General features: G+C 39.1%; 1 protein-coding gene across 2 annotated transcripts in view; it reads right to left on the bottom strand.

Moving 5' to 3' along the window:
* Nucleotides 1-14,700, bottom strand: part of LOC139738051 (uncharacterized) — a 187,391-nt gene that overhangs the window by 35,335 nt on the left and 137,356 nt on the right. For both annotated transcript variants that reach the window (XM_071648714.1, XM_071648713.1), the window contains exons 9-10: nt 12,092-12,163; nt 10,882-10,971 (exon numbers count right to left, since the gene is read on the bottom strand). In XM_071648714.1, coding sequence (XP_071504815.1) covers nt 10,882-10,971; nt 12,092-12,163 — 162 coding nt within the window. The remainder of the gene's footprint in view (nt 1-10,881; nt 10,972-12,091; nt 12,164-14,700) is intronic.

Below are 14,700 nucleotides of genomic sequence, written 5' to 3' on the forward strand. Positions count from 1 at the left end.
CACACACACACACACACACACACACACACATGCATACTGACGTACTGTACATGTACATGAATACACAACACGCTACCCCTCGGCGCGACCCTCCAGCTCTCCCTGCATTCTCGCAATGATGTAGAGTAATCGCAACCGGGTTCGATTCTTCTGTCAAACACGCGTGTACACGTTATCAATGTCAGCTCATAGTCTAGATTCATAAAACGTTACGTATTCGCACATACATTGAACCCTTCTCATCTTTCACGCTCTCCCTCCCACTCTCTCCCCCATTTCACTGAATACGTAACTGTTCATAACCCTCATTTCAATCACGTAACTTTTGCCCAGTCACAACTGAGGAAGATTGTGACGTACACACAGATCACAGTGTACAGCTGTATTGAAAGTTGAAACCAAAGACAGTAGATAACAAGATACGAAGGCGCGCGATAACAATGGACTTTGCCCTCAGAGTGTATGACTGAGATCAAACAACGCACACAGCCTGGGCTGTATTAGCGAGGCATGTTTTTTATTGGATGTGAGTCGAGTAGGAATTGCAAGCGAGCACATGTCTTTGCTTATTGTAGGGGAGAAGAATGTTCGCGAAGGCATGTGCTTTGCAATGGCATGGATACTTATACACGGCGCTTTCGTGGCTATGCATGTACATGTACTGGATGGACGGAGGTCAAAACACACCAATCCGAAGCTTGCTTTGTAAGTTTGTTGTAAACGACAACTGATACGGAATCTTTGAAATATTGTTGTGGTATTTTGGTAGATTTTTTGTGTAAAATATTAACAAAATCAAAGATCGCTTGAAGAAAATTGTCCCGTTTATCAGAGGTCCCCGCCCGATTATCCAGTGAAAATAACGTGCGTTGGAAATGTTTCTGGGAAGCGTATATCATTTAAGCGAGGATCCCGATTATCAGATGCCCGATTATGCGATGAATACTGTACACTGTATAAAAGCAAACAACCGACATTCATTTTAGCATCTTATGGAGCTGAATGTTACCCTTATTGATTTCCGAATGTGAAGCAAACATCCTCTATTTATTTAAGCATCATACTGAGCCTATGTATACCATTAATCATTTTCAAATGTGAAAGCAATAATCTGTTATTTATGTTAGCATTGTACCAGAGCTGCCAACCGTTCCGAAAAATTCGTATACGAAAAATCGAAGGGAATACGACAATATGAAAACGTCCTTAGAAAGTACGAATTCACAGTGGGGCAAAATAATGGGTAAAAATATAGCAAACGCACGTCGCATGTGCCATGTTATCTGTATTCAGCTGGGATATCGATGCAACGCGTACGCACCGTATGTGGAAAGCGCTGAATAGAAAAATGTGCGCACACGCATATCGCTGCTTGCGTACTGTGTACACCGAACAGAACTTCGCGCGCGTGAATCCCTGTCGCCTACGGACCCTGGATGTTTACATGGATCGCCATGGTATCCCAATTAGCCAGCTGCCACTACAGTACCGTATGAGGCGGGGTGAAAGCGTCCCGTTGTGCAATGTCTGCTTCTTTTTCTCTTCTTTTCATCCTCTTGTCCCTTGCCTCCCAAGTACGAAATGATTTTTAGAGTGTTGTCTGTTTTTTTTTATAACGCTATTGCATCATTTTCTGCGAGGAAGTTGTAGAGGTGAGTTTCTGTTCGTGTATTGATGACTGATGTGCACTGCCCTCTGCAGTATATGTGCAGGTGAAAAGCGTTCGAACTTTCTTTCCAGAGTATCGTGGAAACTCGATTATTTCTAGGCCTATTAAAGGAGATCTCATATAACAGAATACTTATAACAAACTATTTTCCCGTCAAAATGAATCAATTTCCTTTGTTTTGTATCGTTTATTGACTTGATCCCATAGGATCTCGTCGCAATACCGAGTTTTATATGTGTGTTTATTTTCGCGTAGCTTTCGGTGCTGCAAAACTTTTGCTAGGGCCTAAGCTTACTACTAAACTTCGTTTTATTTCCGTCGTTTCTCACACCTCGTTTAGTACGATTTCTTACATTTTATATCACTTTATCTGTTCCCTTTATACTTTGAAGTAATTCTCTTAGTGTCTCGCACTGTTATTTTCGTAACGGCGATTTCTCCGCTTCGCTGCAATCGAAGCGACGGAGTTTGATCCCAGTCGCTTCGATGTGCTATTTGCTGTCTTTTCTAAATGTTTGTGTTGTTGGGAGGTGTTGATACTTTGTATTTATTATTGAGTTTCCTAGGTATTTATCTCGAGGGATTATGCGTGTTTCTTAATGTTGATCATAGGAAAAGGCTAAAATGATCTTGAGTGATGTCTGATAGTGATGATAACTATGCTGGTGACTGGTGTAAAAAGACGGCTTCCTGTGAATGCTCAGCGTACGTGACGTTTGTTTTATTTCCCTTTCCCTCTAGTCTTCTTTCCCCCTTACTCTTCTTTCCCCTCTCAAGAATGATTAAAAAAAAAGAAATTACGTACACCTCACAACAAAACGAACCATGTGCTATAGCAACTTTCGTAAAGTTAAATCTAAATGTTCAATATCAGCAAAGAATAAGGCGAAAACACGAATGACAATAAATAAAAGCGAAGAGATTGTGTATGCAGTCTCTTCGGCTCGAAGAAACTTGACACCCCACCCCTCTCCCTTGTGGAAATTTCCACAAAAGCAGGTGCCACACCCAGGTGCGTGCCAGACGAAAGAATGCGCGCATTGGAATAAACAGCGTGTAAGTATCCTGGAAATATCGATCGAAGAACCAGCTCATTAGTTGAATGAAAGGAAAAATTCCAAAGATATCATGGTTCTATGTCTATAGCCTTTCTTTTGGCGCATAGTAGGCAGGGCTGCACACTAACCCATTTTTTCTGCCGGTCCGACATGTCTCTGTCGGACCGGTAGATGCCCCGTTTTACCATTTTTTACTGGTCCGAACAGAAAACTTACCGGTCAACAACGGCAACCTAAAAAAACATTAAATGACTTGCAAACTTATTTTCTTGTTTTTTTATGGACGTACCCCCCCCCCCTTGTACATTTTACAAATTAATATTTTTTAAAACTTGCATTATTTATTGCAAAAGAAATATAAAAAAATGAGAAAAAAATAGAATGTTTGTTCGTGAATTACAGTGTAAAATGATAATGAACAAAATCAGATTGTATCATGCGTTTGTGACTTTTCTAAACATCGGCGCACGAACTTGCTGCGTAACCTGCTCTTGGTGCTCAGTTGGATTGCGATGATTTAATGAATTATTTTAGCTGTGATATTTTCTGATGCACGCGCTACAAGGGGTTCTTTATTACTCTCTCGACACTCTCTTCGCATTTGTGCATGCGTTCTTGAAAGGTACACGACATGCAGGGCCGAATTCGCAATCCTTTTTGCGCCCATTTTTACCTCAAATATCAGCGGGATTGTGACGATTTCATGAATTACTTCGGCTGTAGTCTTTTATGATTCACGCGCCAAAAGGGATTGAAAATGTGTCCCTTATTATTTCCCGATAAACTCTTCGAATTTCTTAAGTGCGTTCTTAAAAGATGTTCCACACGGCCGAATTCATGATACTTTTTGCGCCTATTTCTACCTCAAATATCAGCGGAATTGTGGCGATTTCAGGAATTACTTCGGGTGTAATCTTTTGTGATGCACGCACCAGCTAGAATGGTTGAAAATGCGTTCTTTATATTTCTCCCCATAATCTCTTCGCATTCCGTACATAAAGGTATAATATACGACACGGCCGAATTCACGATCCTTTTTGCGCCTATTTCTACCTCAAATATCAGCGGGATTGCGATGATTTCATGAATTACTTCGGCTGTAATCTTTTATGATGCACGCGCCAAAATGGGTTGAAAATGTGTCCTTTATTTTTTCCCCGATAAACTCTTCGCATTTCGTATATATATGCGTTCTTAAAAGATATACGACACGACCAAAAATCATGATACTTTTTGCGCCTAATATTGTTTCCTCAAACTTCAACGGGATTGCGATGATTTTATGAATTATTATTCGGCTGTAATCTTTATGATGCACGCGCCAAAAGGGGTTGAAAATGTGTCCTGTGGATATTTTTCTCCCAATAATCTCTTCGCATGGATCGTACATGCGTTCTTAAAAGGTAGGCCTATACAATGTACGACACGGCCGAATTCACGATCCTTTTGACGCCTTTTTCTACATCAAATATCAGCGGGATTGCGATATTTCATTAATTATTTCGGCTGTAATCTTTTGTAATACACGCACGAGAAGGGTTGAAAATGCGTTCTTTATTTTTCTCCCGATAATCTCGTCGCATTTGTGCATGCGTTTTCAAAATTATACACTGCACGCAGGGCCGAATTCGAGATTCTTTTTGCGCCTATTATTGTTTACTCAAATTTCAACGGGATTGCGATAATTTCATGAACTACTCTTCGGCTGTAATCTATATGATGCAAGCGCCAAAAGGGGTTGAAAATGTGTCCATTATTTTTCTCCCGCTAATCTCCTCCCATTTCGTATATGCGCTCTTAAAAGGTATACGACACGGCCGAATTCACGATCCTTTTTGCGTCTATTTCTACCGTAATATCAGCGGGATTGTGGCGATTTCATGAATCACTTCGGATGTAATCTTTTGTAATGCACGCACCAGAAGGGTAAAAATGTGTTTTTTATTTTTCTCCCGATAATCTCGTTGCATTTGTGCATGCGTTTTTCAATAATCAACACGGCATGCAGGACTGAATTTAAGATCCTTTTTGCGCCTATTATTTCCTCAAATTTCAACGGCATTGCGTTGATTTCATGAATTGTTATTCGGCTGTAGTCTTTTATGATGCGCGCACCAATATGTGTCCTTATTTTAATTTTCTCCTCTGTAATCTCTTCGCATTTCGTACATGAGCTTTTGAAAGGTGTACGACGCGGCCGAATTCATGATTCTTTTTGGGACGATTTCTACCTCAAATATGTAAGCGGGACTGCGATGATTTCATGATTTTTTTTTTCTCCCTTGTATTATCTCTTCACATTTTGTAAGGGCAGATTTCGTGATCCTTTTTGCGCCTATCTTCATTATGAGACCATTCTGAACGAATGAAAATATTCATTTGTGAAATGAAAATGAAAATGAACGCAATCAGATCCATTTACTGTATCGCTGAATATAGAATATGTTTTTACTTTTTCTAAAAATCGGCACAAGTAAATTAGTTCTAACATGTCAACTGCCACGCTGCTGCGAAGCCGGGATCGGATCGATCTTGCGTTAAAAAATCATGAGTAAAATGACCCAGAAATGCGTGCGCTTCTATCAATGCTTCTTGTCTGGCATGACCGCCGATCGCAAGCAAACGAACAAACAAATTTGCATGCATTTCAACAGTTACATTGTACCGTATACATGCTTTGCATGTATTTCATGGCATGGCAGTGCGTGAGCAGCGCCAATGCGCAAGCGAGCGCGAATAACTGGTCGACTGCTATTAAAGTGCTCAAGACAATGTACATGTATGTTTACTGTACAAATTGCACCGGTGGACATAAACGAAAACTTGCGTAAAACTTGTTGAACAATGCGATATCTTGCATTCTGTTTCTCCCTGATCGGGGCTGATCTTTTTCTTTCTACTGACCCCGCCACTGCTTTTTTTTTTTTACTGGTCATGTCGGACCGGTAACTTGTGGATTTCCTGAAAAGTTACCGGTCCGACAGTGACTTTTACCGGTCTTTGACCGTCGGACCGGCGCCAGTGTGCAGCCCTGTAGTAGGGAACATCGAAGAGTCGATTATAGTGTACTTGATCGAATATCTAATGTTCCCTGAACAATAACAAAAGGATTGATTATTTAGTCAATTAAAAATGCAATCACAGAAATACATGAAAGGTCTCGTATGCCCAGACAAATTCACTACGAGAAGGTCCAATGAGATGCAGTCATCACCTGGTTAGACAACAAAATACAACGTGTAATGACAATTAATTTCAGTTCACGCGCATCAAAACTGCTTATTACTTTTCAAAGTTTTGGCTATCAACATTCGTTCGTGGGTGTATTTTGTTTGTTTGTTTGTTTGTTTTGTGTGTTTTTCCCTCGTGAAAGACGTAATGATTTCTTCATATCGAACGTAAATTGCATGTTTACCGTAAACAAGCCATTCAGCTCAGCTCAGCTATGGCGCATTCGATCCATCGAACTTGCAGTAACCTCTTATAGGCAGGAGCACATGGCGCATTCATTTAAACTTGAAAATGAAGCCACGTGTTTGCACCACATCGGCGCTTCCACACACAGCGCGGCATTTTGCGATCATCGTTATAGCAGACTTTCCGATTCCAGTCAGGGGAAAAGGAATTGGAATACTTCGAAAAATGCTGATGTTTAAAATCCAATAAAATGAAAAAAGCCTGAAAACAACGCATGATTATGTTTTGATAGTACATAATTGGAAACACAGAACAGAGTTTTGCATCCGCTCACACAGAAGCTCTCTTGAGAAGATCAAGCATTCCCCGTCCCCTGCTAGAAAATGGAAGCTTCCATAATCAGCCCAGAAAGATTTTGGAGGTACAAACTTGCACTTGTACACATTGCGAGAAAGCAATCAATCAACGCTGAACATTGCGTAGTTTAGAATCTTTATCGTGCTGGTGACCAGCTGGATGCTTCGGCATGTGTCATAACGTTATGTTTAGAGCCTGTAGGCCTCATAGCAAAAAGAGGGAGATTGAAAAAAATACGAATTCTGGTGGAAAATACGAATTTTGGAGCTGCTGAGTACTAATTTGTGCTTCGAAAGGTTGGAAGCTCTGTCGTATACGGAGCAGAATTTAACAGTTAGTCATTTCCAAATATAAAAGCAAACATCCGACATCTATTTTATCATCGTACGGAGCCGAATGTCACTGTTGTCCACTTGCGAAAGTGAAATGAGTCATCTGACAATTATTTCATCATATCGTACGGGGCCGAATTTTGAACGTCAAGGCAGACATCAGACAGTTTTGTGTGTGTGTGTTTTTTGTTTTGTTTTTGTTTTGTTTTTTACCATCAAACGCAGCCAAATGTTACTATTCATTTCGAAATGTAATACACATGTAGCAAATATCCGACATTTATTTTAGCATAGTACGGAACAGAATGTAACTGCTATTCACTTCCAAACGTAAAATCAATCATGTGACATTAATCATTTTGGCATCTTCCGGAGCCGAATGTTATTGCTATTTATTTGCGAAAGTACATAGCAATATAAATTATAAGCAAGCATCCGACATTTATTTAAACATCGTACGGAGTTGAATATTATTATCATTCATTTCCGAAAGTCGAAGGGAGCTGATTGTTATTGTTATATTTCGAACGTAAAACCGAATATCAGACATTTATTTTATCATCGTATATACGGAGTTATTTTGGTTATTCATTTCCGAACGTCACAACAAACATGCGTTATTTATTTTAGCATCTTCCGGAGCTGAATGTTATTGCTATTTACTCTTGAACATAAAAGCAAACATCAGACATTTATGTTATCATATACACGGAGTTGAATATCATTGTGTTCATTTCCGAACCATCGAACGCAGCTGAATGTATACTGTTATTCATTTCGAAATTTAAAAGCGAACATCCGACAGTTATTTTAGCATCGTATGGAGCAGAACATTACTGCTATTCACTTCCGAACGCAAAATCGTATATACGGAGTTGAATATTTTTGTTATTAATTTCCGAACGTCACAGCAAACATTCGACATTTATTTTAGCATCTTCCGGAGCTGAATGTTATTGCCATTTACTCTTGAACATAAAGGCAAACATCAGACATTTATGTTATCATCGTATACACGGAGTTGAATATTATTGTGTTCATTTCCGAACCATCGAACGCAGGTGAATGTTACTGTTATTCATTTCGAAATTTAAAAGCGAACATCCGACAGTTATTTTAGCATCGTATGGAGCAGAATATTACTGCTATTCACTTCCGAACGTAAAAGCAATCATCTGACATCTATTTTGTCATCTTCCGGAGCCGAATGCTATTGCTATTTACTTTCGAAAGTACAGGCAATCATCCGTCATTCATTTTATTATCGTAAGAAGTTGAATATTTTTGTTATTTATTTCCGAACGTCAAAGGGATCATTCGACATTTACTTTAGCATCTTCGGGAGCTGAATGTTATTGCTATTTACTTCCGAACGTAAAAGCAAACATCAGATATACATTGTATATTTTATAAACGTATATACGGAGTTGAATGTCATTGTTATTCATTTCCGAACATCAAAGCAATCATTGAACATTAATTTTACCACCGAACGCACCTGAATGTTACTGTTATTCATTTCGAAATCTAAAAGCAAACATCCAACAGTTATTTTAGCATCGTATGGAGCAGAATATTACTGCTATTCACTTCCGAACGTAAAAGCAATCATCTGACATTTATGTTAGCATTTTCCGAAGCCGAATGTTATTGCTATTTATTTTCGAAAGTAAAAGCAAATATCCGTCTTTTATTTTATCATCGTACGGAGTTGAATATTTTTGTTATTCATTTCCGAACGTCAAAGGGATCATTCGATATATAGCCTACTCAAGCATCTTCCGGAGCTGAATGTTATTGCTATTTACTTTCGAACGTAAGAGCAAACATCCGGCATTTATCTTATCGTCTTACGGAGTTGGATCTTATCATTCACTTCCGAACGCCAAAGCAAACATTCGGTATTTATTCCAGTATCATACGGAGTCAAATGTCACCGTGATTCATTTCTAAAATCAAAAGTAAACATGCGACATTCATTTTTGCGTCTTACGGAGCCGACTGTTACCGCTGTTCATTTTCAAAAGTAAAGGCAAACATCCGACTTTTTTTGTAGCCCGATTGGGCCACCGAATTTTCAGCAATGAAATTTTGGTGGCGCAGGTCGTTAAAAGTCGTGAATAGCGAGATGATCGTAACCGATGTCGATATGTTCTAATAATTATTGATACTTGAGTGATGAACGCATGTGCACAACTTCCGCAGGTGTACTTCTTTAGAAAGTAGCGAACAATCAAGGCAGTGGACATCAGAGTGTGATTAAATCGAAAAGAAGCCCCTGAAATCGGAATTTGATGAAAATGGGCAAAGTCGGAACTCCATGAAATGTATTTTGATTGAGCGGTCAAAATAAAGCTTAACGGGAATGTGCCCTTGAATACCCTCGTCCACCCTCGTCCACCCTCGTCCAACCCGCGTCAATCGAGACGCAAATTCCCGAAGATGGATTATCCGTGCGGGCGGATGGACTCGTCCACTGAACGCGTATACCCGCGGGTACCCGCGGGGATACGCGTCAGTGGCCTCGTCCAGATCTCGGAAAAGCGTGACGTTTCCCGCGGTCGGCACTGTATATACTGCTTCTGTCTAATGCCATGCAATAGCACTTTATTATTAATGCCATGCAATAGCACTTTATTATTACTCCAGGTCAACATAACAAAATATTACTATGTTTTCCTCTATTTGCCCCTAGTGGGTCTTAATATCCATAAATATCGCCCCGACAACAATTTGGAAATTGGCAAAAGGAGCGTTTCAAGAGCAAACAAAATCTAAAAGATCTGCTGAAGAGAATATAGAGTCATATTAAAGTGACTTTGATATTTCCTCAGTGAAATCACAGGATGTCTGGTACTGAGAGTGTGGTCACGGAATGAACTATGGTTGTCACTTGTGAAACTGATACTAAACAGGCTCGCAGCAAAAAATAGAAAAACAGAAAAAACGGAGGCATAAAAACAAACACACAATAACAATAATAATAATAAAAAGATAATAACAGATATATCTTAAAAAGGCTACTGACTAAAGGAAGCAACTTGGGAAACTACATGTGAGTTCACTCCCTTACTACTACACTGCAAATTAATCATGGTTGTAAGGGAAGCATCGACCTTCCCTACAATTAGTGGGACTGTACAAAAAATCACAAATTCATCCTCCTGACGATAATAGCAATGCAATGATGGGCAGCCATATCGCTTGCCTGTAGTTAAAATATCAATATCTTGCTCTACATTATTTAGCAAATCTGAGCAGAAAAATTATAAACAGGATTTTTTTTTTTTTTAAACAGATGTTAGGCAACCAGAAAATTATTGCAACTTTTCATTTCATAGGCAGATGGGAAAAGGTGGAGGGTGTAGTTTAATTATTTTTAAAAAAATGATTACCCTATAGGCCTACAACATAACTCATGATCCTCAATATGATTATTGATGTTCCAATAAATGCAAGAATTTAAAATAGCTTTTCACAACATATCTGATGGAGTGTTGTGATCGTACCAAATCACACAATATGTGCTGGGCTACAGTTCACTGTTGGGAAATTGAGGTAGAGCACTGATGCCCTTCCAGCGACACACACACAAACAAACAAATAGCCCCCTGTTGCCTACATATCTTAGAACACCAAAAATTGTTTGTATAGCGTACTGGGACTCAAAGTTTACTACACTGCATGCTCCTTTGCCATCTCTTCCCTATGTAACCCCTTCTTTCAGGTGCCGCACACACACCAAAACTTGGTCCCTTACATATTCAAACTACAGGGAAACAAATACCCACACTGTTAAAACAACAACAACAACACACACACAATACATGTACATACAAACCCAATAAATCTTGGCGGTAACTCCAGCAAAGATGAAATATTACCCATGCTAAAGAGGCACAATATATTTGCCGCAGCTCCACACGGACAAGGTCGCCTCACAGCCTGAACTCAAGTCAAGCACAGATAGGTAAGAGGGGGTGTAGGGATGGGCGGGTGATGAGGGGGAGGCGTGACATGCACCTGTGTACTACATGGTGCGACCTACCTTGACCTGGAAGCCATAATTTCTACTGGCAGTTGTTTCCGTTGCCTCCTTACACTCTGCTAGATCCACGGCTCCCGCTAGGTTGCTTGGCTGTCGTATGAAATTCAAGAAAAAATAATGCACATACAATTATGTATTTAACTTTATATGTAAATACTATATACACACATACATGTACGTACGCACATGTACTGTGAAGAATGAACGGTGAGAAATTATGATTCAAGCCATAGAGGTTGCATGGACTTTCTCAATGACATAGCAGTGCTGGGGGCGGATGAGAGTGCCAAAACTTTCCCAGTTCTACAGGAAACGGTGCCCACCCACCTGGCTGTTACTACGATCGAGTTTCTCTCCCTCTCTCCACCCCTCACTCAACCTATCTCTACTCTTTTTCTCTTCCCCCAAACAAGTGCTTCCCACTATTAGAGCAACTGTAGCGTCTAATGGGTTATTTCGCCGTGCCAAGTCATACACGACAGGGAAATGCAGATTGGGATGCGCTTGGGAAACACGGCTTAATTGGGACACATTTGTCAACAAACGGCACAAATGCGAGAGCCGGCCGCGTCAAAGTGGAAAATGGGATAATCTGTCTTATCTCTGATTTCCTACACTTTCCCAATATAGATCTGTGGTCTCTGAATGTGCAGTTCATGATCAATGAGTGGATGCAAGAGTTTCAAAAGCCTCATGTTAACATTTGGACATAATGATGTTGGATTTGAGCATTTAATGAAGAACTGCTTTGCTTTTTAAAATTACCATGATTAACAAAAGTGGTATAATACAACAACTTGAAATAAGCATTCCAAAATATTCCCAAACTTACGAACAATTTCAAAATGCAAATCACACTGACAACAAATTAATATTCATACGAGTGTTTTATCAATTAAAAACTGCATCTTGTAACAAATGTCAGTTTTACAAGACTGGTACATAGCTTCATTGACCTATGTTTTTTGTTATCAACTGTAATTAGTTTTTCTCACAGACACAAAGTGTTTGGAACACCCCCTTCAAACAAATAATATAAAGCACTGAGTTTGTGTTATGACTATAAGGAAACTCAGGCTCACACATATGTACCATGGAAGGCAAAGATTGTAATGGTATTGAAGCCTCAGGATTGACGAGGAAATAACCATCTGCTCTTTGCACTGGCCCATTCTATGTTCATGAAACATTCATGAGAATTCTCACTCACACTTTCATCGCTGGAGTCCTTGAAGAAGCTTAGTTTGTTGTCTCGGAGTACGAACCAGAACTTGCTCCATTCCTGTGCCAGACAAAGCAAAAACAAATACAAGAAGAAATGAGAGCTGACCCTTTATTACTGGATAAATGAAGGCACGATCTAAAATCCTACAACATCTTTCACTACATACCAGGTACATGTAGGCCCTACTGTAACCAGTAGGACATAAAGACAAAAATAGTAAAATAGGGCATGAACTATTTACCAGAGATGTAAAATTATATCATATGCATCCTATGCACAGATAATGAACAAAATTCTGGGTTGCAAAAACATTGAACTCTTTAACCCATTGAGGACGAGTCCTGAGTATACTCAGGCAGGTGTCTATGGAAAATGCGTATTGAAGCAAAATCAGTCCATCCTCAATGGGTTAATGGAATCAAGTTTATGCAATGAAGCTTCGCTAAAACAAACAAACAAAAAAACACACAAAAAAAGTAGACATATACACTGGCATTTATAGGGTGACTGCTGACTTCTCAACACCCATACATCGTCTCTCAATATATCTGTACACTCAGTGCTTGCGGTATAAACAGCGATGTCTCATCCAGTGCGTAAAATAAGCTATTTCCAACCAAATCCCCTAAATCCTCTGCTCACAAAATATGATATTTATAGTAGATTTTATGGCCTGGTCTTGTTTATGCATTGTTGGAGGGTGAAGATGTCCAAACCTGAACAATGTTTATGCCATCAAAGTGGCAGTTTTAGGCCAAACTTTATTTTCACTGCAGAAGATTTGTAGAGTATGGAGCAGGTTTAGGAATGTCTGAGCACCTTTTGCAAATATTCAAAGGAATTGTGCACAATGCTTCAATGACAGGTTCTTTGCTATTGCCACCATAACAACAAAACACAGTGCACTCAATGTGAACAATAAAGATACAACATAACACTACCATTCTGAGAATGTTGAAAAAAAGTACAGTACTCAGTCGATTCTGAATCAGTGGGTAAAGAAATCCAAAACTAAAGAGGATCTAATAAAGGGTGGGACCTACACTTGTACCTTTCATTCGGACCACTTTGTTTCACTTTGTTTTTGTATATCTCAGCCACTTCAAATCTGATTTTCATCAAATAAACTTGGAATTCCTCCTGCAATTGTATGCTCTTTTGCATGTCTTAAGTTGTTTCTAATTATCTCACAAAATCTGAATCCCCCTTCTCAACCAAAACTATACGTTCCCTTTAATGCAGAAAAAATATGAAAAGCCATAGAAGCACTTTTGTATCTTTGAAAGCAAATAAGAAGTGAACAAAAAATAAAATGTGATACAATCAGTATCTTCATGAAACTTCATCATTATTTGGAACAAAAAAAAAATGGGATCATGTGAATTGCAGTAAACTGAATTCTGCATTAGTATTTTTAGTTTTGTGTACTAATTTGGGGGAGAGAAAAAAAGGACAGTGATTAGAGAAAATATGGATAATAGGGGTGTCCGTCAGATGGAAAGGACAGGAAAAGTTCATGATTACATGGTCTGTTTTTCCAAGGGGAACTGAGAGCAATGAGGAAGAAGCCTTTACAAAGGTTACCAGTGTCTGATAATTGATATTGGTTCTCCGTTCTTGCCAAGTGCAAACAGAAAAAGCAACTGTCACTTATTTTATCTTTCAGAACAACACTGATTGCCAAACTTTGCTGAGTTGTTGTTGTTGCTTTCTTCAGGGCCAGGAGTATGCTAATCTGCTTCAGCTTGATTAACAAAAGGTCCTGCTACAGTTTGCAAAGGTCGCTGTGTCAGCCACAGTATACTCATACAAAATATCCTCCTTCAAATCCCACCCCCCTCCCTTTCACCATCGCTCAAAAATCAACAAGAGTAAACAAAGATCAAGTGCATGTAGAGACCAGAATCGGCATGGCATTTCCGTCTACCATGAGGGCAGATGATAACTATCTGATTTTTTTCAAGATTATTACTACTTTTTATATATATATAATCTAGAGTTAGATACACATGTCTCAGACTGCATGCATTAGTATACAAAGGGCTTACAAGATTTATGCTACACACTTGACAGAGGCCAAGGGGACAAAGCCACCACAGACTTCACATGAAATACTACCCTATATTCCTGATGGTTGAAATAAATAGACAGACAGACAGACAGACAGACAGACAGACAGACAGACAACCAAACAAACCCCAGTGATTTAGCTATAAATACCGAAACTTCAGAAAGCTTGGGGTCAGATTCTTTAACCTAATGTATCAAGGTTTGTATCATGAACATGTGTGTGTGTGTGTGTGTGTCTATCAAAACATATGTATATTTCATTAAACTCTGAAACATATAGGGCAATAAATGATTCCTACAATAATGCTATATGGGTAAAGTCTTAACACAGCAGCAATAAACATGCAAAGCAAAGTTTAAACTTCCCCTGGAAGACTGCTGAATCACATCAGTAAGAAAAAAAAAAGAGATACAGGTATTCTGAATTAAACAACATTTAATCTAATCTTAATAACACAACACACCTTTTGGAATTAATGTCATGGATTAAAATTCTGCAATTGTCCATAATTCAACTTTATAAG

Source organism: Diadema antillarum, unplaced genomic scaffold, assembly GCF_040938485.1.
Source record: "Diadema antillarum isolate AM-2024a unplaced genomic scaffold, OU_Dant_1.0 seq00000720_RagTag, whole genome shotgun sequence".
NCBI lineage: Eukaryota > Metazoa > Echinodermata > Echinoidea > Diadematoida > Diadematidae > Diadema > Diadema antillarum.